We start from the raw sequence: 26,746 nt of genomic DNA, 5'->3' as shown, positions 1-26,746 counted from the left end.
TCATCGAAGGCAAAGCTATGTTAAGAGACTTCACCAAAGAGGTGACGGACTGGGACACTCCTCTCCCCATACAGGAAAAAGCCAACTGGTTGTCCTGGAGGAATTCCCTATCAGCCTTATCAAATCTTCACATTGGACGCTCCTATGTTTCTGTATCAACTGTCAAGGTTGCGACACAAACCCTTTGTGTCTTCTCTGATGCATCAGTCAAGGCGATTGCTGCCGTAGCTTATTTGAAGACAATAGACACCAGTGGACAATGCCATGTAGGGTTCGTCATGAGCAGAGCAAAGCTGACGCCGCTCCATGAACACACGATACCACGTCTGGAACTTTGTGCCGCTGTGTTAGCAGTAGAGTTGGCTAAATTGATCACAGCAGAGATGAATTTGGACATTAAAGAAGCCGAGTTCTATACTGACAGCAAGATAGTTCTAGGATACATCTATAATGAAGCTAGACGCTTCTATGTGTACGTCAACAACAGAGTGCTAAGGATCAGAAGGTCTACCTCTCCCGAACAATGGCAGTATGTGCCTACACATTTCAACCCAGCAGATCTAGCAACCAGATCCGTTGCTGCCAATCGCCTCAAAGACACAATGTGGTTTACTGGACCTACGTTCTTGTATAGACCAAAGTCCAGCATGACAAGAACCACCATGTTTGAGCTCATAGACCCCCATGCTGATGTTGAGTTACGCCCTCAGGTATCTGTACTGAACACAGAGACTGTAGATTGTCAGCTGGGATCCCATCGCTTCAGTAAGTTCTTTACTTGGAGATTCCTTATCCTTGCCATCACCTGCCTGACTCACTTATTTTGGTTATACAAGACTACCTCCTTGGTTAAAGAGAAAGTCTACACAGGCTGGCACCATTGTAAACGTGTTTACACAGCTCTTGATCTGGAGCAACCTAAGAATGTAATTGCCCAAGTAGTAAAAAGTCTTTCCAACGCCTTCTGGGGCAAGTGGAAAAAGGAATACATTCCTACCCTACAACCTAGGAGAAAGTGGCAAACTGGCAAGTCTAACCTCCAGCCTGGTGATGTGGTGTTAATGAAAGATTGTCAGACACTCCGTAATGAGTGGCCCCTTGGTTTTATCACAAGACATTCAAGAGTACAGATGGAATTATATGTAAGGTAGAGGTTAAAATTTGGAAACAAGGTGAGACCAAATTGTTCTTGAGGTCAGTGGGAGAACTTGTTCCTTTGTTTTCATCTAATGAACCTAGTAGTGACGTCGACCGACGTCAAGCGGGGAGTGTTCTGCCCTCATAGGCAAAATTTGTATTGTGTGGTAACAGCACCATCTACTGGTCATTCACTGTAACCTCTTTTCAGCTCTAGCCCTATGCATTATGGGTAGTGCCCGGGTTTTTTCTACTTCCTTCCTCTCCAGCCACCATTTTACATCATCTCTCTGAGTGAGGAGGTCACTCCATTCCACCTGTGCCATGTTGTTTGCTATCTCAAGCCTGTTTCAAGCATAGTCGGTAAGAGAGTTATACTTATGTCACTATGCCTTGTTTTACTGTTTGTTTCATGCATTACATAGTCCTGTATAGCCTGTATTGCTACCTCATGTTATACCATACTGAGATTATCTGTATATGTATCTGATATACTGTATATGCACTGTACAGATTGTATTCTAAGTGCCATTATTTCTTCCTATAGTTTCACCTTTCCTGTCTTCCCATCAACTTCCAATAAAGAGGTTTACCACGTCACAAGCCTTTTTCTTAAGAAGACAGGGGGTTTAGCTACATGTCTATTACACACCTCAGTCACGTGTATGAGGACAGTATAAACATGCTCCAGTACTTTACATGTAGATCAGAAACCACTTTCCCTTCCAACACCAGATGTAACCAAGCTTCACCATCATCATCTTGCTGAGATGGAGCCACTAAAGCAAACCTTGCCTTCCAAGGCCTGTCCTGGAGCTGCGACTGAGCCAAATCTAAACACAGAGTCCTTTGGAACTGAACAAAATTCAAAGTGTCAAAAGACTTTAGAGACTGTTGAAAGTAATGGGATCCAGAATGAGGAGTTCATCACAAGGCTGACAGACCCAACTCCACATGCTGCAGCACAAGCAACCAGCAGTCAGACTAAGATTGTCTCTTCTTCAAGTAAGACACAAGATTCTTTGGAACCAGAACAGGAAAACCCAGTGATTGCCATTGCAGCAGTGCCTAGGTCATCTGTCAGAGCAGTTCATTCAGGGATTGAATTGGAGAAAAATAAGGACATTTACTGTGATCGAGTCTTCATGCATAATAGTGGGCATGGACAACCTCACGTACAAGATCCTCATGCTGAGCTGGCCTCATTACTGAACACGATCAACCAGGATAATCAGGGCTGGAAACAGCCATCACATCTTAACGAAAGGAATCACCCTTGGTTTGGAAAGAAGCCATCTAAACGTTGCACCTTTAATTGAGATGAGCATTGCACCAGCAGAATGTTAGGCCCTTTGGGTGAGTTGAGCCTTTAACCAGCAGAGCTTTAGTTTTTGGCCCTTTGGGTGAGTTGAGTCATGCACCAGCAGTGTTTTTGGCCCTTGGGGTTAGTTGAGCCTTGCACCAGCACGTGTCCCGTAACATCAGGCGGGCCCTAAGTTCTGCGCTTTGCACAAAGTTCCAGTTGACCACCGACGCGTGGACAAGTGCACGGCACACTGGTTGAATGTAGTTGAGGCTGGGACCGAGTTGCAAACTGTGGCGGCCTGCCTTGTCTCCCCGCCTAATATTCCTGGCAGGAGTGCTGAAAAACCACCCTCCTCCTCTTCCACCGTTGAATCGACCCCAGCTACTGGCGTGGGGAGACGTCAGCAGGCCGCGATGAAGCTCATCAGCTTGGGGGACAGACAGCACACTGTTTTTCCCTGCTGCACCCACCTAGGGCCAGGCATGTTTGTCATGTGTGATAACGGCAGGAACCTGGTAGCGGCTCTGGGGCTTGCCAGCCTCCAACACGTTCCATGCCTAGCCCACGTCTAACTTAGTGGTGCAATGTTTTTTGAAAACATACCCAAATGTACACGAGCTACTGGTGAAAGTGCGGCGCTTGTGCGCCCACTTTTGCAAGTCTACGGGAGCCGCTGCTACAGTCAGGTACGTCCTTCTCCACAGCAGCGCCTATCGCGCTATGCAGTGTGAGTGGGGAGGAACGCCCCCCCCCCCTCTGCTCACAGTACTCGTCCATAGACGAGTATTATCAGGAAGGGATAGGGCGTTCCTCCACGCTCACACAGCACAGCGAGATAGGCGCTGCTGTGGAGAAGGACGTACCTGACTGTCAGGAACGCCCTTCTGATTGTAAAGAGCTATGGGACCGGCACCTCTAGCTCTTTACACGGGGTACAGATCGGGAAAGCCGACAGTGCTCTGAATTCAGCACACTGTCGGCTTTCCAGCAGTATATAGAACTGCCTGTGCCCCGGACCATGAAAGGTCCTCTTTAAAGCAGGAGCTGTCACAGCTCATCTCCTGCTCTAATGCTGCGCTCCGGCATTTGTAGCCACTATGTGATGACGTCACATCGCGCCTACAACTATGTGTACGAGGGAGAGAGCGGCGGGGGAGCGATGGAAGGTGACTGTGGGAGGATTATACTGTGTGGGAGCACATGAAAAATTTATGAGAATGGGCGGAGTAAACATTAAAGTGGACGGGGCCAAATTTGCCATGGTGCGCTGAGCGTGCCGCGCACATTTTATCCCTCTTTCTACCCTTAAAAAGTTGGGAGGTATGTATACTGTGTACTATAATGTGTACTATAATGTGCACTATACTGTGGTACTATACTGTGCACTATACTCATAGCTCCCAACTGTCCCGATTTTACACTTCTGTCCTGCCGTCCCGGATGGCTTAGGGTCAGTTCACACGTGAACTGCCCGCGCGGGTTTTGACACCGAGAGAGCCGCGGCGAGCCCCGTCTCTCTCTTGTCAAAACCCGCCTGCCGCGACCATCGCGGTCGCGGCTTTCCCCTCCGCTGTCGGCTCAAATGAATGAGCCGACAAAGGAGGGAGCTGCCGGGGGCGGAAGCCGCGCGGCTTCCGTCTGAAGATAGGGCAGGTCGCTTCTTTTCTCCGCTAGCGGCAGCCCACCGCTAGCGGAAAAAAAAAGCCCGGTGGTCTACATAGACCACCATTGTAAAGGGGCGGATTTTGAAGCGAAATCCGCTGTCAAAATCCACCCCTTTGCCCACGTGTGAACTAGCCCTTAGAGCTTGTCCTGCTATGCCCCTGTAGGAGTGTTTTCTCCCCCCCCCCCCCCATCTCTGCTGCATCTCCTCCCCCCACTGAGCCAGTAGAGGGGACTGCTGACCTATGACCCCTCCTCCTCTACAGTCCAGCACAGAGCAGAGCAGCATTACCTGGCAGTGTCTCCTGTAAGTAGTAACATGTCTGTGTGGGGTGAAGGAATCCTCCAGGGTCTCCACAAACCTGCAATCTGTGCACTAGAGGGGGAGATGGCGGACAGGGTGGGATGTTTATTTGGAAATGCATTTTGCTGAAGTTTGGGAGAAATTGTAAAGATAAGTTACAGGGGACTCCATGTTGTAGTGGCTGAAGGGGGAGGGATTGTAGGGGCGGCTTTATTCATGGGACTGCATTGTAGGGGCGGCTTTATTCATGGGACTGCATTGTAGGGGCGGCTTTATTCATGGGACTACATTGTAGGGCGGCTTTATTCATGGGACTACATTGTAGGGGCGGCTTTATTCATGGGACTACATTGTAGGGGCGGCTTTATTCATGGGACTGCATTGTAGGGGCGGCTTTATTCATGGGACTGCATTGTAGGGGCGGCTTTATTCATGGGACTGTCTGCTGGATGGAGCTGAAGCAGGGAGAGGGGATAATGGGGTCTGCATGTAGTCCCATGTGGTAAGTGGGTGAGGGGAGAGGGGTGATGCCTTTTAAATGAGGCTGCATGTTGGGAGGTGGCTGAAGCTGTACATGTGTAGTGTGTGGGGATGTGGGAATGACATTGGAGTATATGTGTATAGGTAGGGGAGTTACATGTATGATGTGTTGTACAAGGGGCACTAGCTTCACACCTGTGATCGGGTTTCCGTTCTTCGGGCCCACTTGAGGATTTGAAAAACAGAAATCCAATCCCCTTAAAAAATGCAAACCCTTGCTTCCAGGACTTTTGTCTCACTGTTTTTTAAGCAGAATGGGGGAACGGAATCCCCGAACAGGATGTAAGTGCAAAACTGAACCTCGCCAGACACCAACGTTGCGTCTGTAACAAGTCATATTCTAGGCGTATTTCAGTTTCTTATCCTCTGGACAGGTCGTCAATAAAAGATCAGTGGGGGTAGAACAGTGACTGCCATCCCCCCTACATGCACACACAAATAGCTGTTTTAGGATGAGGCCTCACGTTGCGTAAATGCAGCTTTTGTTGTTGCAGATTTTATTGCGTTATTCTGAGCCAAAGCTAAGAATGGCTACAAAAGTAACAGGAACTATACAGGAAGTTCTTCTGCTTCTCCCTTCTGCTCAATCCACTCCTGGCTTTGGCTTTGTCACACGCAGATGGCTCCACTACATACACGTCACACACATAACTTTACCTCATTCAGAATAGACCTGATCACGAGACTGTGACATCTTTAAAGGTCCTTTAACCTACCAGCATATTAAGCAATAACAGCAGGACCTGATCATGTGACTTGTTGACTCCTCCCACATGTGACATCATCACAGGTCCTGTAACCACGGTTACTATACAGCGGTCGCTCCCAGTCCCGGCAGGATTATTATTAACCCCTTTACCCCTGGACAGTTCTGGACCATAAAGGCCTTGTGCGCATGTGCAGGTAATTCCTAGTGATGACTCCTCTGCAGCCCCTCAGTATCACATGGCTCAGGCTCTGACCCCCGGCCCAGCACATGGCTCAGGTATATTCTAGTGTATGGGAAGGGGGCGCAGCTCCAGAGACTGTATACAGCTACCGGTACGTACACTATATATATATTTTATATATATACAGCTACCGGTACATACAATATATATATATATATATATATATATATATATATATATGTATATATATATATATATATATATATACACACGGCTACCGGTACATACACTATATATATATATATATATATATATATATATATATATATAGTATGCTAGCTTTTACCCGCGACTTTGTCTGCGGTGATTTGAGAATTGGGCGGACACAGACGTGTGAAACTGTAAAAGTGCTTTAAAAAGTTTGGTGGGCTAGCAAATGTGATGTGTTGTATTGTGTATGTAGTGATACAGACAATGTGATGTGTTATTGGAAAGCTATATGTAAATGTGAGTGAGTAGAGTGAGGGCTACTCCTGAGGTGACAGTAAGGAGTGTGCAGGCAGGTTGAGGCAGGAAATGCCAGGCAGTGTGTGTGAGTCTATAGCTGGGGCTAGGAGTCCTGCTTTTGTGAATCTCCTGCTAGGAAGCCATGTTGTTTAGTGGCACCAAAAGTAGCCTGTGACTCAATCCTAAGGGAAAACTATGTTTGTGGAAAATTGCACGCAAATCCGTCCAGGCGTTTTAGCGTGATTGAGGAACAAACATCCAAACTCACAAACATCCAAACACACAAACTTTCACACTTATAATATTAGTAGGATATATATACAGCTACCGGTACATATATAACTAGCAGTTACCTGCGACTTTGTCTGTGGTTTGGCGGTGGTGCCGAGCCGCTTATATTTCTTGTCCCCCTATCTGTGCCTCCAGCTTCATGTTCCCTCCATCTCTGCTCCCAGTTTGTTCTCCTGTATGGGGAGGGGGCGCAGCTCCAGAGACCCCAATACAGAGCTCCATAGACTGTATACAGCTGCCGGTACATACACTATATATATACAGCTACCGGTACATACAATATATATATATATATATATATATATATATATATATATATATATATATATATATATACAGCTACCGATATATACAGCTACCGGTATACACACTATATACACAGCTACTGATATATATATATACACTAGCAGTTACCCGCGACTTCGTCTGTGGTTTTTTGGCGGTGGCGCCGAGCTGCTTATATTTCTTGTCCCCCTATTTGTGCCCCCAATATCTTGTCCCCCCCATCTCTGCCCCCAGTATCTTGTCCCCCCCATCTCTGCCTCCAGCTTCATGTCCCCTCCATCTCTGCTCCCAGTTTTTTCTCCCTCCATCTCTGCCCCCAGCTTCATGTCCACCCTTCTCTGCCCCCAGTCCACTTCATCTGGCCCCAGTTTCTTTCACCCCCAATTCTGCCCCCAGCTTCATGTCACCCCCCCCCCCCCATCGGCCCCCTGTGTAGTACGACTCACCTTTGTCTATGTCCTCCGCTGCTGTCTGTGCTGGCTGAGTGCACACACTTCTCGTGCTGCTGCCTGTGGCGTATATGTAGCAGAGCAGGCCCGGCGTCATAGCAACCTGACGCCGGAGCTCGCTGTGCTTCATATAGGACACAGGCAGCAGCAGGCGGAGACCTGTGTGCACTCAGCCAGCACACACAGCAGCGGAGGACAAAGACAAAGGTGAGTCATACTACACAGGGGGCCGATGTAGGGAGGGAACTGAAGCTGGGGAGACCGACCGGGGGACACCCCCTCCCCCCGGGACACCCCCCCGCTGCACTGACCTGTATGTGTTGAGTGTGGTGCAGCAGCCTCCTCCTTAGCCTCCGCAATGTGTGTAGGCAGCCTGGTATAGCTGCGGCTCCGGGACCCTCTGGGTGGCCGCCATGTTGTTCAGTGTGTCCCTGCTGAATCGGCACGCCCACATTCAGCCCCCAACCTATGGTGCCGCAGCCTTGGCTCTATAGCCCGCCCACAGCCTGCCCTGCACCAATAGGAGGAGCGTGGACAGACCACCACTGGCAGAATGCCAACTTCTATAGCCGAGCCCAGAGGGGTCTTTGGAGGGTGATGGTGGCGATTTGAGGTGAGTGACCCACATTTAAAGTAGCCTATTGCACCTTCCTGGGAAATATGAGGGTGTGTTTGAAATTTCACCAAAATCCGTTCAGCCGTTTGGGTGTGATTGAGGAACAAAGATCAAATATATATATACTGTGTGTGTGTGTATATATATATATATATATATATATATATATATACAGCTACCGGTACATACACTATATATATACAGCTACTGGTACATACACTATATATCGCTACAAGAAGTCCATGGACTAACCATCACTAGTAGAAATGAGCGAATGCTGTTCGATCAAATAGGTATTCAATCGAATACAAGGCCGCATATGCAGTATGCATTCATGTCCCCTCCCACCTTCCTGGCACGTTTTTTGCACCAATAACTGTGCAGGGCAGGTGGAACAGGACCTACGACAACTGAGGCAGTGAAAAAAAATGAAAAAACCCATTGGCTGCCGAAAACATGTGACCTCCCAATTCATAAGAATGGCCGCCGCCCTATTTGTGTCATTTCAGTTTTGGAGTGATAGGGAGAGTGTGATGTCAGACTGTCAGTACGATACAGGGCTTTGGTTAGGCAGGAATTGACAATAATAACAGCTCAGAGCTCAATAATCGCAGCAGGGTACGTGGGCGAGGACGTGGACGTGTATACCCAGCTGTATATCCATCCCACAGTCCAGCCACTGGAGAGGGGCTGCCAGCATTGCCTCTTGTCAATAGCAGCAGAGGACATGGACGTGCATACCCAGCTGGGTGTCTAGTCCACAGTCCAGCTACTGTAGAGGGGATGCCACCGAATGTCCTTCGTCATCATGAGCAGGGGACATGGGCTAGGATGTGGATACCCAGCTGTATATCCACTCCACAGTCCAGGTACTGGAGAGGAGCTGCCAGCAGCAGCAGGGGACATGGGTGAGGATGTGGATAACCAGCTGGGTATCCACTCCATAGCCCAGGTACTGGAGAGATTCAGTCAGCAAACAATTTACTCTTCCTCCTCATACTCCTCCTCCACCTCCTACAACCCCAGACCCTAATTCTGCATGTAATTTTTTTATATATATATATATATATATATATATATATATATATATATATATATATATATACACTCACCGGCCACTTTATTAGGTACACCTGTCCAACTGCTCGTTAACACTTAATTTCTAATCAGCCAATCACATGGCGGCAACTCAGTGCATTTAGGCATGTAGACATGGTCAAGACAATCTCCTGCAGTTCAAACCGAGCATCAATATGGGGAAGAAAGGTGATTTGAGTGCCTTTGAACGTGGCATGGTTGTTGGTGCCAGAAGGGCTGGTCTGAGTATTTCAGAAACTGCTGATCTACTGGGATTTTCACGCACAACCATCTCTAGGGTTTACAGAGAATGGTCCGAAAAAGAAAAAACATCCAGTGAGCGGCAGTTCTGTGGGCGGAAATGCGTTGTTGATGCCAGAGGTCAGAGGAGAATGGCCAGACTGGTTCGAGCTGATAGAAAGGCAACAGTGACTCAAATAGCCACCCGTTACAACCAAGGTAGCCAGAAGAGCATCTCTGAACGCACAGTACGTCCAACTTTGAGGCAGATGGGCTACAGCAGCAGAAGACCACACCGGGTGCCACTCCTTTCAGCTAAGAACAGGAAACTGAGGCTACAATTTGCACAAGCTCATCGAAATTGGACAATTGAAGACTGGAAAAACGTTGCCTGGTCTGATGAGTCTCGATTTCTGCTGCGACATTCGGATGGTAGGGTCAGAATTTGGCGTCAACAACATGAAAGCATGGATCCATCCTGCCTTGTATCAACGGTTCAGGCTGGTGGTGGTGGTGTCATGGTGTGGGGAATATTTTCTTGGCACTCTTTGGGCCCCTTGGTACCAATTGAGCATCGTTGCAACGCCAAAGCCTACCTGAGTATTGTTGCTGACCATGTACATCCCTTTATGACCACAATGTACCCAACATCTGATGGCTACTTTCAGCAGGATAATGCAATGCCATGTCATAAAGCTGGAATCATCTCAGACTGGTTTCTTGAACATGACAATGAGTTCACTGTACTCCAATGGCCTCCACAGTCACCAGATCTCAATCCAATAGAGGAGCATCTTTGGGATGTGGTGGAACGGGAGATTCGCATCATGGATGTGCAGCCGACAAATCTGCGGCAACTGTGTGATGCCATCATGTCAATATGGACCAAAATCTCTGAGGAATGCTTCCAGCACCTTGTTGTATCTATGCCACGAAGAATTGAGGCAGTTCTGAAGGCAAAAGGGGGTCCAACCCGTTACTAGCATGGTGTACCTAATAAAGTGGCCGGTGAGTGTATATACAGTCCTATGAAAAAGTTTGGGCACCCCTATTAATCTTAATCATTTTTAGTTCTAAATATTTTGGTGTTTGCAACAGCCATTTCAGTTTGATATATCTGATAACTGATGGACACAGTAATATTTCAGGATTGAAATGAGGTTTATTGTACTAACAGAAAATGCGCAATATGCATTAAACCAAAATTTGACCGGTGCAAAAATATGGGCACCTCAACAGAAAAGTGACATTAATATTTAGTAGATCCTCCTTTTGCAAAGATAACAGCCTCTAGTCGCTTCCTGTAGCTTTTAATCAGTTCCTGGATCCTGGATGAAGGTATTTTGGACCATTCCTCTTTACAAAACAATTCAAGTTCAGTTAAGTTAGATGGTCGCCGAGCATGGACAGCCCGCTCTCAAATGATCTGAAAACAAAGATTGTTCAACATAGTTGTTCAGGGGAAGGAGACAAAACGTTGTCTCAGAGATTTAACCTGTCAGTTTCCACTGTGAGGAACATAGTAAGGAAATGGAAGACCACAGGGACAGTTCTTGTTAAGCCCAGAAGTGGCAGGCCAAGAAAAATATCAGAAAGGCAGAGAAGAAGAATGGTGAGAACAGTCAAGGACAATCCACCGACCACCTCCAAAGAGCTGCAGCATCATCTTGCTGCAGATGGTGTCACTGTGCATCGGTCAACTATACAGCGCATTTTGCACAAATAGAAGCTGTATGGGAGAGTGATGAGAAAGAAGCCGTTTCTGCACGTACGCCACAAATAGAGTTGCCTGAGGTATGAAAAAGCACATTTGGACAAGGCAGCTTCATTTTGGAAACAAAAATTGAGTTGTTTGGTTATAAAAAAAAAAGGCGTTATGCATGGCGTCCAAAAAGAAACAGCATTCCAAGAAAAACACATGCTACCCACTGTAAAATTTGGTGGAGGTTCCATCATGCTTTGGGGCTGTGTGGCCAATGCCGGCATCGGGAATCTTCTTAAAGTTGAGGGTCGCATGGATTCCACTCAGTATCAGCAGATTCTTGAGAATAATGTTCAAGAATCAGTGACGAAGTTGAAGTTACGCCGGGGATGGATATTTCAGCAAGACAATGATCCAAAACACCGCTCCAAATCCTCAGGCATTCATGCAGAGGAACAATTACAATGTTCTGGAATGGCCATCCCAGTCCCCAGACCTGAATATCATTGAACATCTGTGGGATGATTTGAAGCGGGCTGTCCATGCTCGGCGACCATCTAACTTAACTGAACTTGAATTGTTTGTCCAAAATACCTTTATCCAGGATCCAGGAACTGATTAAAAGCTACAGGAAGCGACTAGAGGCTGTTATCTTTGCAAAAGGAGGATGTACTAAATATTAATGTCACTTTTCTGTTGAGGTGCCCATACTTTTGCACCGGTCAAATTTTGGTTTAATGCATATTGCACATTTTCTGTTAGTACAATAAACCTCATTTCAATCCTGAAATATTACTGTGTCCGTCAGTTATTAGATAAATCAAACTGAAATGGCTGTTGCAAATACCAAAATATTTAGAACAAAAAATGATTAAGATTAATAGGGTGCCCAAACTTTTTCATAGGACTGTATATATATATATATATATATATATATATATATATATATATATATATATAAAATGAATATTTCCATTATCTACCCCCCCCCCGCCCCCAGCGGGTTGCAATTCAATTTTTTAGGGCTCTAGCCCAAGGGCTTGCAAAATAATGTTTTAGGGCTCCCCCCAAGGGCCTGAAATCTAATTTTTTAGGGGTCACCCCAAGGGCCAAAAAATGAAATACTGCTGCTGCATGGCTCTAGTCACCAAAAGGGCATAAAACACTGCTTTTTAAAGGCTCTACTCATGCCAAGGGCCAAAAACACTTTAGTTTAAAGGCTCCACTCACTCCAAGGGCCAAAAACACTGCTTTCTAAAGGCTCTACTCACTCCAAGGGCCAAAAACACTGCTTTCTAAAGGCTCCACTCACTCCAAGGGCCAAAAACACTGCTTTCTAAAGGCTCCACTCACTCCAAGGGCCAAAAACACTGCTTTCTAAAGGCTCTACTCACTCCAAGGGCCAAAAACACTGCTTTATAAAGGCTCCACTCACTCCAAGGGCCAAAAACACTGTAATTTAAAGGCTCTACTCACTCCAAGGGCCAAAAACACTGCTTTCTAAAGGCTCTACTCACTCCAATGGCCAAAAGCACTGTAGTTTAAAGGCTCCACTCCAAGGGTCAAAAACACTGCTTTCTAAAGGCTCCACTCACTCCAATGGCCAAAAGCACTGTAGTTGAAAGGCTTCACTCACTCCAAGGGCCAAAAACACTGTAATTTAAAGGCTCTACTCACTCCAAGGGTCAAAAACACTGCTTTCTAAAGGCTCTACTCACTCCAATGGCCAAAAGCACTGTAGTTGAAAGGCTCCACTCCAAGGGTCAAAAACACTGCTTTCTAAAGGCTCCACTCACTCCAAGGGCCAAAGACACTGCTTTCTAAAGGCTCCACTCACTCCAAGGGCCAAAAACACTGCTTTCTAAAGGCTCTACTCACTCCAAGGGCCAAAAACACTGCTTTATAAAGGCTCCACTCACTCCAAGGGCCAAAAACACTGTAGTTGAAAGGCTCCACTCACTCCAAGGGCCAAAAACACTGTAATTTAAAGGCTCTACTCACTCCAAGGGTCAAAAACACTGCTTTCTAAAGGCTCCACTCACTCCAATGGCCAAAAGCACTGTAGTTGAAAGGCTTCACTCACTCCAAGGGCCAAAAACACTGTAATTTAAAGGCTCTACTCACTCCAAGGGTCAAAAACACTGCTTTCTAAAGGCTCTACTCACTCCAATGGCCAAAAGCACTGTAGTTGAAAGGCTCCACTCCAAGGGTCAAAAACACTGCTTTCTAAAGGCTCCACTCACTCCAAGGGCCAAAGACACTGCTTTCTAAAGGCTCCACTCACTCCAAGGGCCAAAAACACTGCTTTCTAAAGGCTCTACTCACTCCAAGGGCCAAAAACACTGCTTTATAAAGGCTCCACTCACTCCAAGGGCCAAAAACACTGTAGTTGAAAGGCTCCACTCACTCCAAGGGCCAAAAACACTGTAATTTAAAGGCTCTACTCACTCCAAGGGTCAAAAACACTGCTTTCTAAAGGCTCCACTCACTCCAATGGCCAAAAGCACTGTAGTTGAAAGGCTTCACTCACTCCAAGGGCCAAAAACACTGTAATTTAAAGGCTCTACTCACTCCAAGGGTCAAAAACACTGCTTTCTAAAGGCTCTACTCACTCCAATGGCCTAAAGCACTGTAGTTGAAAGGCTCCACTCCAAGGGTCAAAAACACTGCTTTCTAAAGGCTCCACTCACTCCAAGGGCCAAAGACACTGCTTTCTAAAGGCTCTACTCATGCCAAGGGCCAAAAGCACTGTAGTTGAAAGGCTCCACTCACTCCAAGGGCTAAAAACACTGCTTTCTAAAGGCTCTACTCACTCCAAGGGCCAAAAACACTGCTTTCTAAAGGCTCTACTCACTCCAAGGGCCAAAAACACTGCTTTCCTACTCATGCCAAGGGCCAAAAGCACTGTAGTTTAAAGGCTCCACTCCAAGGGCCAAAAACACTGCATTCTAAAGGCTCTACTCATGCCAAGGGCGAAAAGCACTGGTTTCTAAAGGCTCTACTCATGCCAAGGGCCAAAAGCACTGTAGTTTAAAGGCTCAACTCACCCAACGGGCCAACAAATCTCTGCTGGTGAAAGCTGAACTAAGTTAAAGGGACTAAAACTCTGCAGGTAGAGGCTGAAGTCACCTGAAGGGCCTCAATTTCTGCTGGTAGCTCAGCTTAAGGGCCTGGAACTTAATTTGGAAGGGCTCATGTTAAGGGCTAGAAAAGTGAATTTTGGAAGATCTTACCACATCACACACATCCACAATGACAGGTCAGGGTGGGGACTGAAGGATTTCCCATTGCCTATTCCATCTGTGGTTGTCATGGGGAATGTGATTTAAAGGGGTGCTTGTTAATGTTTGTTGAGCTTAAATTGGGGTTTGTGTCCATCCATTTGGGGAGTAAAGAAGGTTTCCAGGTATTTTCCCACTTTAATAGAGGTTTTTTTGAGTGTGGAAAGTGTGTAGTTGTTAGGCTGTGATAGTGGGGTAATAGAGGGACTTTGGTGTGTTAGATGCCCCCAGACATGCTTCCCATGCTGTCCCAGTTGCATTGCAGAGGTGTTGGCATCATTTGCTGAGGTGTCATAGTGGACTTGGTGACCCTCCTGAGTTGAATGGTGGTTTCCCCTGAAACGAAGCATTTTCTCCCATAGACTATAATGGGGTTCCATATTCGTTCGAATAGTCCAATATTGAGATGCTATTTGGAACGAATAACGAACATCGAATAATTTACTGTTCGCTCATCTCTAATCACTAGTAGTGACAGAAGCTGCAGAGGAAGTCGGCGCCATCTTGTCATCTCTACCTATATATGTCCTGTACCAGCCTAGGTCTGTCTCCCTGGTGTAGGGCGCTCGTTCTTCATTACAGGTTAGTGGAGAAGAGTCTGATACTGTGCAGAGAGGAGGAATGTGCCTGATATCTTCACATACTAGTGCCAGAACCGGAAGCCTCCCTTATACTCCCTACTAATCCTATTTATTCCATGGGATTCCGTGTAGCGATTACATTGTCTCACCTTCTCTCCATTCAGGTTCCTACAATATAGAATCCTCTCAGTATCTTCTATAGAAGAGAATATTCCTGATTGATCCATCAAGGATAGAAAGAGACAGGAACAAGATGGCGGAAAGTCTATTAAATCTCACCCTAGAGATCATCTACCAACTTACTGGAGAGGTGAGAGATTCTGATGATGTCATCATGACATCATTCTTATCTCTAGTAATAACAGATGATATGACTGGAGAGGTGATGGACTCTGGACATGTATGTAGTGAGATTTATTAATGTGTCTCCCCATAACCAGGATTACACAGTAGTGAAGAAGACCTCTAGTGGGCGCTGTCAAGCTCCTGTGTATGAAGGATATGGAGGAACCCTGAGCCCAATCCTGGGGCCTCCACCTCACCCCCTGATACAGGAGAAGATCAATGGACAGAAGATCCTAGAACTCACCAACAAGATGCTGGAGCTGCTGACTGGAGAGGTGACACTGCTGGGAATGCTGGGACATTATACAGTAACTGGAGGGGTCGGGGTGATGACTGTATCATTGTGTTGTCAGGTTCCTATAAGGTGTCAGGATGTCGCTGTCTATTTCTCCATGGAGGAGTGGGAGTATTTAGAAGGACACAAGGATCTGTACAAGGAGGTGATGATGGAGGACCAGCAGCCCCTCACATCAGCAGGTAATAGACATGACTATATACACATGGACTTCCATTATTTGTATGTACAGAATGAATTCAGTCCCTGTCTGTGTTTCCTACAGGTAGATCCAGTAAGAGGACAACACCGGAGAGATGTCCCAGTCCTCTTCTTCCACAGGATGATGATCAGGTAGATGGAGATATTCCCTATGATGTGTAGACGGGCTGTGAAGTCCTTGTGGTCAGTCTTGTTGTATCCAGCAGTATTATATGGTTATATACATGGGCGGTGTCATTGAGCCGCCACCTAATATGTTTATCCGGCTTCTCACAGACCTGCAGCTACTGTCAGGACATCTTTCATCTTCATGCGGATTAATGATCTAGAACATTCTCTGTGACTTCCCCATTTGTCCGGTGACTTTTACATTATTTGTTTCCCAGATTTTCCATCAGGATAAAGATGTGAGCGACATGAATGCTATATCTATGAGAATAAAGGAAGAGCCCTATGTGAGTGGTGATGAGGAGTGTGAGGAGGACATTCCTACAGGGACCCGCCCAGGTGAGGAGTCACCACTATATAAAGCACAGAAGGGTCACTGATTCTATTCAGACATTGTTTAGACTATTTGTTGTTCCCCGATTCAGGTAAAATACTAATAATACATGAATATAAATGTGATACCGCTATAGGGGGTAATAAATGCAGTATAGAATAGAATGTACAGCAGGAATATGGACTGGACATCGATGTGAACGAGGCAAATTTCTTCCTCCCGGGCTGTCAGTCCTCGTGAAGGGAAAGAATTTACCAGAATTATATAGCAGATTATTTCAGGTAGCGGAAAAATAATCCTCCTGCTCAATCTTCAGGCAGATTCCACCTCAGAGCTCTATGGAAATTAATGGGAGGTGGAAAATCCGGCCTGGCCAGTAAGGAATCTGATGGAGATTCGGGGGCTGATTTGGTAAAGCGGAAAAATTCTTCTTCTAAATTCCTGAAGCAGCTTCTACAAATGTCACTGTGTAAACCTCACCTTGAACCCCAATCACACTATGGAATCCGGACTAGAAGATCTGGTCTGTACATCAGTTACATTTGACACAAGAGGTAGCAGGGGCGGCATTGCTTATACAGTATTCAGACAATTTTGTAATAGAGGTTACTGTCATTACACAAACAAAACTTTGAGCCATCACTAGTGGTGTCCTGTAACATGTGGATGGAGCTTGGACATATAAAGTTAGCCTGAAATGGCCTCATATCATGTGGGGTAATGTGGGTGCGGGGACAGAGGAGGGTTAAATTTTGGGGATTCTGATTATAGTACGGAAGGGTTTACGTTAGAAATTGTGATCGGCCTGTCTGAAAAGATGTGTCTTTAGTTTGCATTTGAAACTGTAGAAATTGGGAGTTAATCTGATTGTCCGGGGTAGAGCATTCCAGAGAAGTGGTGCAGCTCGGGAGAAGTCTTGTATACGAGTGTGGGAGGTTCTGTTAATAGAGGATGTAAGTGTTAGGTCATTGAGTGAGCGGAGAACACGGGTTGGGCAGTAGACAGAGATGAGGGAGGAAATGTAGGGAGGTGCGGCATTATGGAGAGCCTTGTGGATGAGAGTAATAATTTTATATTTTATTCTATAATGAATAGGCAGCCAGTGTAGTGACTGGCACAGACCGGAGGCATCGCTGTAGCGTCTAGCCTGATAGATGAGCCTGGCCGCTGCATTCAGAATAGATTGTAGAGGGGAGAGTTTAGTGAGAGGAAGACCGATTAGTAAGGAGTTACAGTAGTCAAGGCGAGAATGAATCAGAGAGACAATAAGTGTCTTTAATGTATCTCTGGTGAGGAAAGGGAGTATTCTGGAGATGTTTTTGGGGTGGAGGTGACATGAGCGTGCGAGTGATTCAATATGAGGGTTGTAGGAAAGGTCTGCGTCAAACATGACCCCGAGGCAGCGGGAATACTGCCTAGGAGTTATAGTAAGGCAATGGATGTGGTTTGGATTGTATTGTGTGTATGGGGTGTAATACAGTAAGATTTATGGCATCCTACAGTATTATTCCACATAAGTGAAAGAAATTTTTTTTTGAGAGAAGTCCTCAGTAGTTGATACCTTTTTTAATGGCTAACTCAAACAGTTTTTTGATGACATATCGAGCTTTCAAGACTCTATAGAGGTCTCTTCATAGGATGGTATATATGAAGAGACCTCTATAGAGTCTCGAAAGCTCGATATGTCATCAAAAAACTTTTTGAGTTAGCCATTAAAAAAGGTATCAACTACTGAGGACTTCTCTCAAAAAAAAATTTTCATTTCATATCCACTGGCTAACACGGTACAAGGATATATATATTTTCTTCCACATAAGTTGCCATATTTAAGCAGCCATGGATTGTGTTCCTGTGGTTTGGGCTCTGAGACTTATTTCACTTTGGATTCTTAGAAGAGACGTCCAGATAAGACGATCTATATCAGGGCAGGACAACTAGTAATGTAGTCAAAGGCCTGAACTTACTGGTACAAAATAAGGACCTTAATGTTAGGTCCTAAATGTGGGTTCTATTGGGATAAGACAAAAACATTTTCAAAATAAGACGAGGCTATCAAAAAAATATATCAAAATTTTATTAAAGTGATTAAAAACACAGAAACACATAGCAACAAGAGGAGGGAGGAAAAACACATCCAAAAGACCATGCATGTGGAAAAAATGGCATTCAAAACGATCAATAGTTAAAAGGGTTTAGAAGTCCAAGTAGGAAAGTGCATATATACACAAGTGATATACATGCTCAATATATATGACTAGCAGGAGGACGCAGCTTCGCACGGGTGTATTACATTTTAAGTTTGTGTAGTGGCCCCATAAGAATTGTCCAATTTTGCACTGGTGTATTTTGTATGTGCTTTGTGTGTATGTCCATAAGCATCATCTGATTATGTGTATCTCATTTTGGATATCAGTGAAAAACCTGTGATGAGTTGTTATGGATACCTGGAGTTAAGCTGTATCTAATCCTTCCTCGTGTAGTACTGTGTTTAGACGTAAGTATCTAATCCTTGTTGGTGTGGTACTGTGTGCAGATGCACATATCTAATCCTACGGCATGTGGTACTATGTGCTCTTATGGGGCCACCAGAGGATTAGATAAGAACGTCTGTACACAGTACCACATGTCGTAGGATTAGATACGTGCGTACATTCTTTTGGTAGTATCTCCTTATTTCGGCAATGTTTTTGTATTATTTGGGTAACTATCTCTACATTGTGCCCTATATATTTTATATATATATTTTTGTGGATAAGATAAACTACTCTAGGTGCAGAAATTGTAATTAGATTGTGTTGAATGTCCTTTATGTAATATGAGTAAGGTGATCTACCAGGGACAGGCAGGGCCGCCATCAGAACAGTACTGGTGCTATCAGAGGTCCGGTCACCGCTCTAAGAAAAAAAGAGGCCGGTAGCTTGCACTAGAAATGAATCTTATGTGATGTATCTGTATGTAAGTGCCACCATTCCTTTCCTTAGAGCTGTGACTGGGTGTGCCCGCTTCATTCACCCACCACCAGCACCAATACAGTGACTTAGAGCAGTGGCGTCTAAGGATGAGCGAACACTGTTCGGAACAGCCGTTCCGAACAGCACGCTCCCATAGAAATGAATGGAAGCGGCTGGTACGCAGGGGGTTAAGCGGCCAGCCGCCGGCAAAGTCTGCGTGCCAGGTGCTTCCATTCATTTCTATGGGAGCATGCTGTTCGGAACGGCTGATCCGAACAGTGTTCGCTAATCTCTAGTGGCGTCTCCTGCCCCGCTTTATTACTATTCACTATCACTGACCTCCATCTCAGCACAGTGAATACTAATGAAGTAGGCCGTGCTGCCGTCGTTTGCTGCCTGTGCCACTGACTTCACTTCTTCACACAGTCTGAAGCGTCTCAGGCAGCGGCAGCTCAGTGGGGAATATACTTATAAGGTTATGTTATTCATTAATAGTAACATCAGTTTTCTTCTTGTCAGATGACTGTACCGGGAGTTCAGAGGGACATCTGATATCTACAGATTATAAAGCAGAGGATCATGGTATCATACAAGATCTATATGAGGAACATGTCATGACCTCAGATATATCCGCAGCCCCTCAGGAGAAAGATCTTTCTTCTAATTCATCACGGTCTGTAAAGCAAAATAAAAGAAGCAAAAGAGGTGTTATACATCAGAGAACTCACACAGGAGAGAAGCCATATTCATGTCCAGAATGTGGGAAATGTTTTACTAAGAAATCAAATCTTGTTAAACATCAGCGAATTCACACAGGGGAGAAGCCATATTCATGCCCAGAATGTGGGAAATGTTTTACTCAGAAATCAAGTCTTGTTGAACATCAGCGAATTCACACAGGGGAGAAGCCATATTCATGCCCAATATGTGGGAAATGTTTTGCTCAGATGTCAACTTTTGTGAAACATCAGAGAACTCACACAGGAGAGAAGCCATTTTCATGCTTAGAATGTGGGAAATGTTTTACTCACAAATCAAATCTTGTTGACCATCAAAAGACTCACACAGGGGAGAAGCCATATTCATGTCCAGAATGTGGGAAATGTTTTACTCACAAACCAAATCTTGTTGACCATCAAAAGACTCACACAGGGGAGAAGCCATATTCATGCCCAGAATGTGGGAAATGTTTTACTCACAAACCAAATCTTGTTGACCATCAAAAGACTCACACAGGGGAGAAGCCATATTCATGCCCAGAATGTGGGAAATGTTTTACTCAGAAATCACATCTTGTTGAACATAAAAAAACTCACACAGGGGAGAAGCCATATTCTTGCCCAGAATGTGGGAAATGTTTTATTCAGAAATCACATCTTGTTAAACATCAAATATCTCACACAGGGGAGAAGCCATATTCTTGCCCAGAATGTGGGAAATGTTTTATTCAGAAATCAAATCTTGTTAAACATCAAATATCTCACACAGGAGAGAAGCCATTTTCATGCTTAGAATGTGGGAAATGTTTTGCTCAGATATCAACTTTTGTGAAACATCAGAGAACTCACACAGGAGAGAAGCCATTTTCATGCTTAGAATGTGGGAAATGTTTTACTCACAAATCAAATCTTGTTGACCATCAAAAGACTCACACAGGTGAGAAGCCATATTCATGTTCAGAATGTGGGAAATGTTTTACTCACAAACCAAATCTTGTTGACCATCAAAAGACTCACACAGGGAAGAAGCCATATTCATGCCCAGATTGTGGGAAATATTTTACTAGGAAATCAAATCTTGTTAAACATCAAATATCTCACACAGGGGAGAAGCCATATTCATGCCCAGATTGTGGGAAATGTTTTACTAGGAAATCAAATCTTGTTAAACATCAAATATCTCACACAGGGGAGAAGCCATATTCTTGCCCAGAATGTGGGAAATGTTTTATTGAGAAATCACATCTTGTTAAACATCAAATATCTCACACAGGGGAGAAACCATATTCATGCCCAGATTGTGGGAAATGTTTTACTCAGAAATCAAATCTTGTTAAACATCAAATATCTCACACAGGGGAGAAACCATATTCATGCCCAGAATGTGGGAAATGTTTTACTCAGAAATCAAATCTTGTTAGACATCAAATATCTCACAGAGGGGAGAAGCCATATTCATGCCCAGAATGTGAAAAATGTTTTTCTCAGAAATCACATCTTGTTGAACATCAAAGAACTCACACAGGAGAGAAGCCATATTCATGCCCAGAATGTGGAAAATGTTTTACTCGGAAATCAAACCTTGTGGAACATCAGAGAATTCACACAGGGGGAGAAGCCATATTCATGACCAGAATGTAGAAAATGTTTTACTCAGAAATCAAAGCTTGTTGAACATATTCAAATGGAAAAATATTTCCAACTTCCATCTCAGAACTTACACAGAAAATGCAGTTTTGTTTTCAGAATGGTCTATCCCCAATTCACATCTTAAAACTTACAAGAGCTCTCCAAGTACAGGAGCAAATCTTTTTTTTTTTTTTCCCTAAAAACTCATTTTAATGACAATTAGAACAAGCATAAAATACAACATTTAGACTGTAATCACAACTGTGACATAGTTTGATGCAGTTTTTCAGTAAATCCTGGATGGCTTTAGTTTCTCTTTCCCTTTATCCACACATAAATCTTTACAGTCCTTTATTCTTGGTAAGGCCTGGGGTTACAAGAGGTTTCTCTGCGGCCTATACTGTTTATACATCTTTCCCATATCCCTCTAAACTACCATATACAGTGACACCTCTCCAGGCCATCGCTCCTTTAAGAAATTCACCCCCTCGTAAGGACTTATATTTCCGCTGATTATCCTCCCTTTATTCTTTATGACAGCTGCCATTCTATAAGCAGACCACCCCCTTATGTAACAAAGCCCAATTGTGTAAGTGTAAACTCATACAGGCAGTCTGACACTACACCAGATTTATCACAGTGACTGATGCTGGATGATAAATCTGCCCTATCTATATCCTGTCTAGTCTACATTTATACCACCTCTTACTTGGCTTACTTTGAGACAAAATTTTATAACACAATGTTCTTCACCAGTCAACAGCTCCATACTGTACAAGTGGTCAATCTCTTTACTCCACTCATTCACTGTCGGGGGCTAACTGGGACTACCAGTGTTCGGGAATAACAGCTCTAGCTGTAGTCAGGATCTGTCAGAGGAGCCTATTTTTGATCTTGGCCAAGGGGCCAGGGATTAGGGTAAGAAGAGTCAACTGAGGAGATGATGATAGAGACCCCACGGTGACTTCTGTGTAAATATTAAAGATCGCAGTACAAAATGGATGTAGCATGGGTCACAACCACCATATGTGGAGGATAGAGCCCTCGGTTGGTCCAAACCTCTGGGCAGGGTCAGATTGGCTCACTGAAGGACCGGTGTACCCATTTACTTAGTGGGCCAACAGGACCCCCAACGCTTATTTTAATAGGCTATGAAAGTCTGGTAACGGGTGACTCCTCCCCTGCAACCATGACCACAGGTGGTCAGGGACCTGCAGCACTATCAAAATGATCGGAGAAAGCCTGGTTCCCCGATCATTATAAACATTGTTAATGGAAAGGGTTCAACCTCAGAGTATAATAATCAGAGGCCTAGGGAAGGTGATTAAAGGGATCTTATCATTGGATACCATTTTTTTCTCGATAACACCTAGGAATAGCCTTGAGAGAGGCTATTCTTTTCCTACCTTTAGATGTCTTCTTCGCGCCGCTGTTCGGTAGAAAACCGGGTTTTTTTTGGTATGCAAATGAGTTCTCTAGCAGCACTGGAGGCGTCCCAAATGCTGCGGGAGAACTCTCCAGCGATGCCTCCATCTTCTCCTGGAATCCCCACTCTGTGAGTCTTCTTCCATCCTGTGTTTTCAATTTTCTAGGCCTCGGGCCGACTGTTCGTGCCCGGGCCACAAGAAAATTGCTGCCACTATGGAGCTTATTATACTGTGTGGGGACCACTGCGGAGCATATTGTACTTTATGGGGGGACACTGTGGAGCATATTATACTGTTTGGGCCACTTATTTACATAACACGCCATCTATTTTATAACATACATGTGATATTGTCTGATCTGCAGGGGTCCTGGTGGTGGTTCCCTAGAAAAAATCCCACTGGTGGGCCCTAGACATCCCAGTCTGACACTGTCTTTGGGAACAGTCTCTGGAGAAGGACAGGGCATCTATACCATCTTGTCAGAAATTTAAAATTTCTTTTCCTGAGCGTGGCAGACCATGGGAACTTTGTGATAGAAAAAGAAAATTTTCTGCCAGTCTTGGTCTGAGAGTTGAATTTGGTCCGTATGGGTGACCTCTAGTTAAAGAGAGGCCAGATAGTTCTCAATGAGTATCGCAAAGAATTTCACATCATTATTTATCAAGGAGATGACTTTTATTGTATTTGAGTGCGTTTGGGGACTAAAGGGGTACCCTCATCACAAAAGACGCGAGTTGGGGAGTAAAAATTTAGTAGAACTTCACGGGGAGATCACCTAAGCTCAGGCTCTTTCTACTATGGAAGTCCCAGATCACCCCGGAAAGGTCCTCAGCCAAGAATTCCTCATTTAGTGTGGTCCTACTCTCGTCCATAAGCCCAGGGAGTGTCATTGCAGCCACCTAATCGTTGATCTTGTTTTGCATCTCTTGCTGAGGTAAATCTGAGAGGCGGCCCCTACAATTGTAGAGATTTGAGTCGTAATCTCAGAAAGATTGAACATTAGCGGGGGAACAGGGACTCTCCAGGGTCATTTTAATGGTAGGAACAAACGCAGTAGGTGGCCGTGGGTGAAGAAATTTTTCTAGGGAACTGCCACACATCTGGCTTCCACTAGGTCCACCAGTGTTTGTGATCCCTGTTGCATTTATGGAAGGATTCAGGTGTTCGTATCTGAGTAAGAAGGCATGAGATCTGAAAAATCCTCTCCCGCTTCAGCCCTCGCTCCTTCTTGAATGAAATCCCCCCACTGACACTATTTAGTGCTTCCCATTGTATCGGGATTGGGGTCACATCATGCTCGTGATGGTGAAGAAGGTCCATAATGGCTTGTGAAATCACCCCTGTGCGCGCCCCGTCTTTGAGAAGGTTGGTTTTAAGAGTCCAGTCCCGCTCACCTCGCCTTGATAAGGAAGTAGTAGCATCTACTGTGAGTGTTGTGGACGTGTGAAAAGTAGGTCTAGTCTTTCACTTAGGGATGAAGGACCCACCAAACATTGACAAGCCGCATGTCAGCGACCTTAAATTTTTTTATTTTTTTTTTAAATGTAGATTGTGAGCTCCACATAGAGCTCACAATGTACATTTTTTCCCTATCAGTATGTCTTTTTGGAATACAGGATGGAAATCCATGCAAACACGGGGAGAACATACAAACTCCTTGCAGATGGTTTTTTGCCCTTGGTGGGATTTGAACACCAGGACCCAGCGCTGCAAGGCTGCAGTGCTAACCACTGAGCCACCGTGTGGCCCCAGCAACCTTAAATTTCAGGGCCTGTAAATGTGACAAAGGGATGGAGAACCTGCCTAACAAGAAATCCAATATTGAATTCATGGTTAATTTCATGACCTTCAACCCTACAGCAAATTCAGCTAAGGCAGAAAGGAATGACAGGATTGAGTTTAGCTCTGGTTAGGGAGATTGAAATTAGGGATCTTGAATAATTTCTGATGGCCAGGATTTTTTTTTGAAACAAATATCTACCCCGTGCATCAGAGCACTGGGACATGACCATGGCTTGGAGGTCTTTATATAAGCCAACACTAACTCTCTTTGATTTACCATCAGGGTCGGAGCTGTGGAACCAGCGAGGGAAATATCAGTTTACTATTGTGGGCACGTGGCTCGTCTTAAAGTAGGTTTCCTGTAGCAGTAGGATGTGAACCCTTAGCTTGTGCATATTGTAGAGTACCCGGGTCCTCTTCTGCGGCACACTAAAGCCTCTGAGCCTCGGGGAGCACAACTGAAGTCTGGCCATTTCTGTGCATGAAGTCAATTACTGTAAAAGAGGAGAAGAGACAAATAAGAATGTGGGGGAAGAAAGCAGAAGAGAGAGGCGATGGTAAGAAATAAGGTGACAGAACGGAAGAAGGTAGAGAAGAAGTGAGGGAGGTCAGGTAGTCAAGGCACTTAGTGGTGCCTGTTTGTCCCTGAAACATAAACCAAGGGGAAGAGCAAAAATGTTCTATGAGCAAACCCTATAGGGGGAGGTGACTGCGGTATGGACAGGAATGTCCAAGTCAATATGTTTCTACTACACCAAACTTGTTATCAAAATAAAAATTAAAGTTGAAAAAGTGTGTGAGGTGCATGGGATGTGGCATATCATGGCCAGCAATTACATGAACTATCACATAATGCAGACCCTATATAAAGTCCATTAAATCACTAGGTGGGGGGTGGACATAGGTGTCTCCTACCGAGGATGAAATCACTGTCCAGAGGGGGTCTGGAATGTTATGGATACAGGGACGTATGTAGTTCCTCCCTCAATGTCAGAGGGCCATCACGTAGGGGAGGATCAACATCAGTATATGGAACAAAATCAGTGTGCACATTTATGGGGTGAAGTTAATCACATCACTGTGTCATCCCCAAGGACAAAAGAGGCAGGAGATCAGGAGTGTAATGTGTAGAAAGAGGAGACTGAGGACTCCTATAAGGCGCATGGGTCTGAAGACTTCCAGGCCACCTCAATAACGAAGGGTGCTGCATGGGTGTTGTCATCCTACTAATAGGCTGTTTGTTCCTCAATCACGCAAAAACCGCTCAATCGATTTGGCTCATTAGACCCCCACAAAACCACAACTCATACCACCAGCTCTGCAATCCCACACACTTTTTAGCATAGAAAGCCACAAACTCCCTATTGCCCTCACGGGCCTAGCTCCTAACCCCAGGCAGGGGAGGAGGCCAATGGGCAAACGGATTAGGCTGAAATTGCGCACATACATACTTTGGGTCCCGGATTGAATGATAGGCTACATGGTATTCCCGTACACCACCGCAATTCACTCCTGTGACCGATGCTTTTCACTTTTGAATTCGCTGCAGGACCTGGGACGCTGTAGGACCTGGGATGACGTCATCCCAGCCCCATCAGCAGCTCACCTGGATGGGTGCCGCTTCTCTATGTGGGCGGAGCTATCGGCCGGCCAGCGTCCACAAGAACATGGCGGCTCTCAGAGGTCCAGAGTGACCTGAACCAGCGCCCGTACTCTGGGGCAGCGAGAAGTGCGTACGCTGCCCCGCGTGTGTGGGCTTACCACAGGACCGCAGTGCTCTGCCGCGGCCGGGCAGGGGGTCGCCTGCGCTGCGGTCTGGAACGCCAGTTCGGCCTGCTGTCCCGTGGCGGTTGCGGCCTCTGGACTCTGCATGTCTGTCGGGGATGTCGCCAATGTCTGCTCAGGGCTATCTACAGTGTCATTTGGCCGTGGGAGAAGAGTTGTGATGACAGGCGAGTTAGGGGACTTTGAGAAGGGAGAGGGGTGGGGTGTTGGGAGTGAGGAGGTTGCCGATCCAGTGGGGGACG

The 26,746-nt window shown here is 45.3% G+C and overlaps 1 protein-coding gene across 1 annotated transcript in view; it reads left to right on the top strand.

Moving 5' to 3' along the window:
* Nucleotides 1–21,631, top strand: part of LOC142189644 (uncharacterized) — a 263,072-nt gene extending 241,441 nt beyond the window's left edge. Inside the window, exon 7 of the mRNA XM_075262242.1 lies at nucleotides 19,877–21,631. Within this exon, the coding sequence (XP_075118343.1) occupies nucleotides 19,877–21,522 (1,646 nt within the window). The 3' untranslated portion in view covers nucleotides 21,523–21,631. The remainder of the gene's footprint in view (nucleotides 1–19,876) is intronic.
* Nucleotides 21,632–26,746: the final 5,115 nt, after the last annotated feature.

Source organism: Leptodactylus fuscus, chromosome 1, assembly GCF_031893055.1.
Source record: "Leptodactylus fuscus isolate aLepFus1 chromosome 1, aLepFus1.hap2, whole genome shotgun sequence".
Lineage (NCBI taxonomy): Eukaryota > Metazoa > Chordata > Amphibia > Anura > Leptodactylidae > Leptodactylus > Leptodactylus fuscus.
The sequence above is the reverse complement of the archived record's forward strand: the minus strand, read 5'-3'. Positions and strand labels throughout refer to the sequence as shown.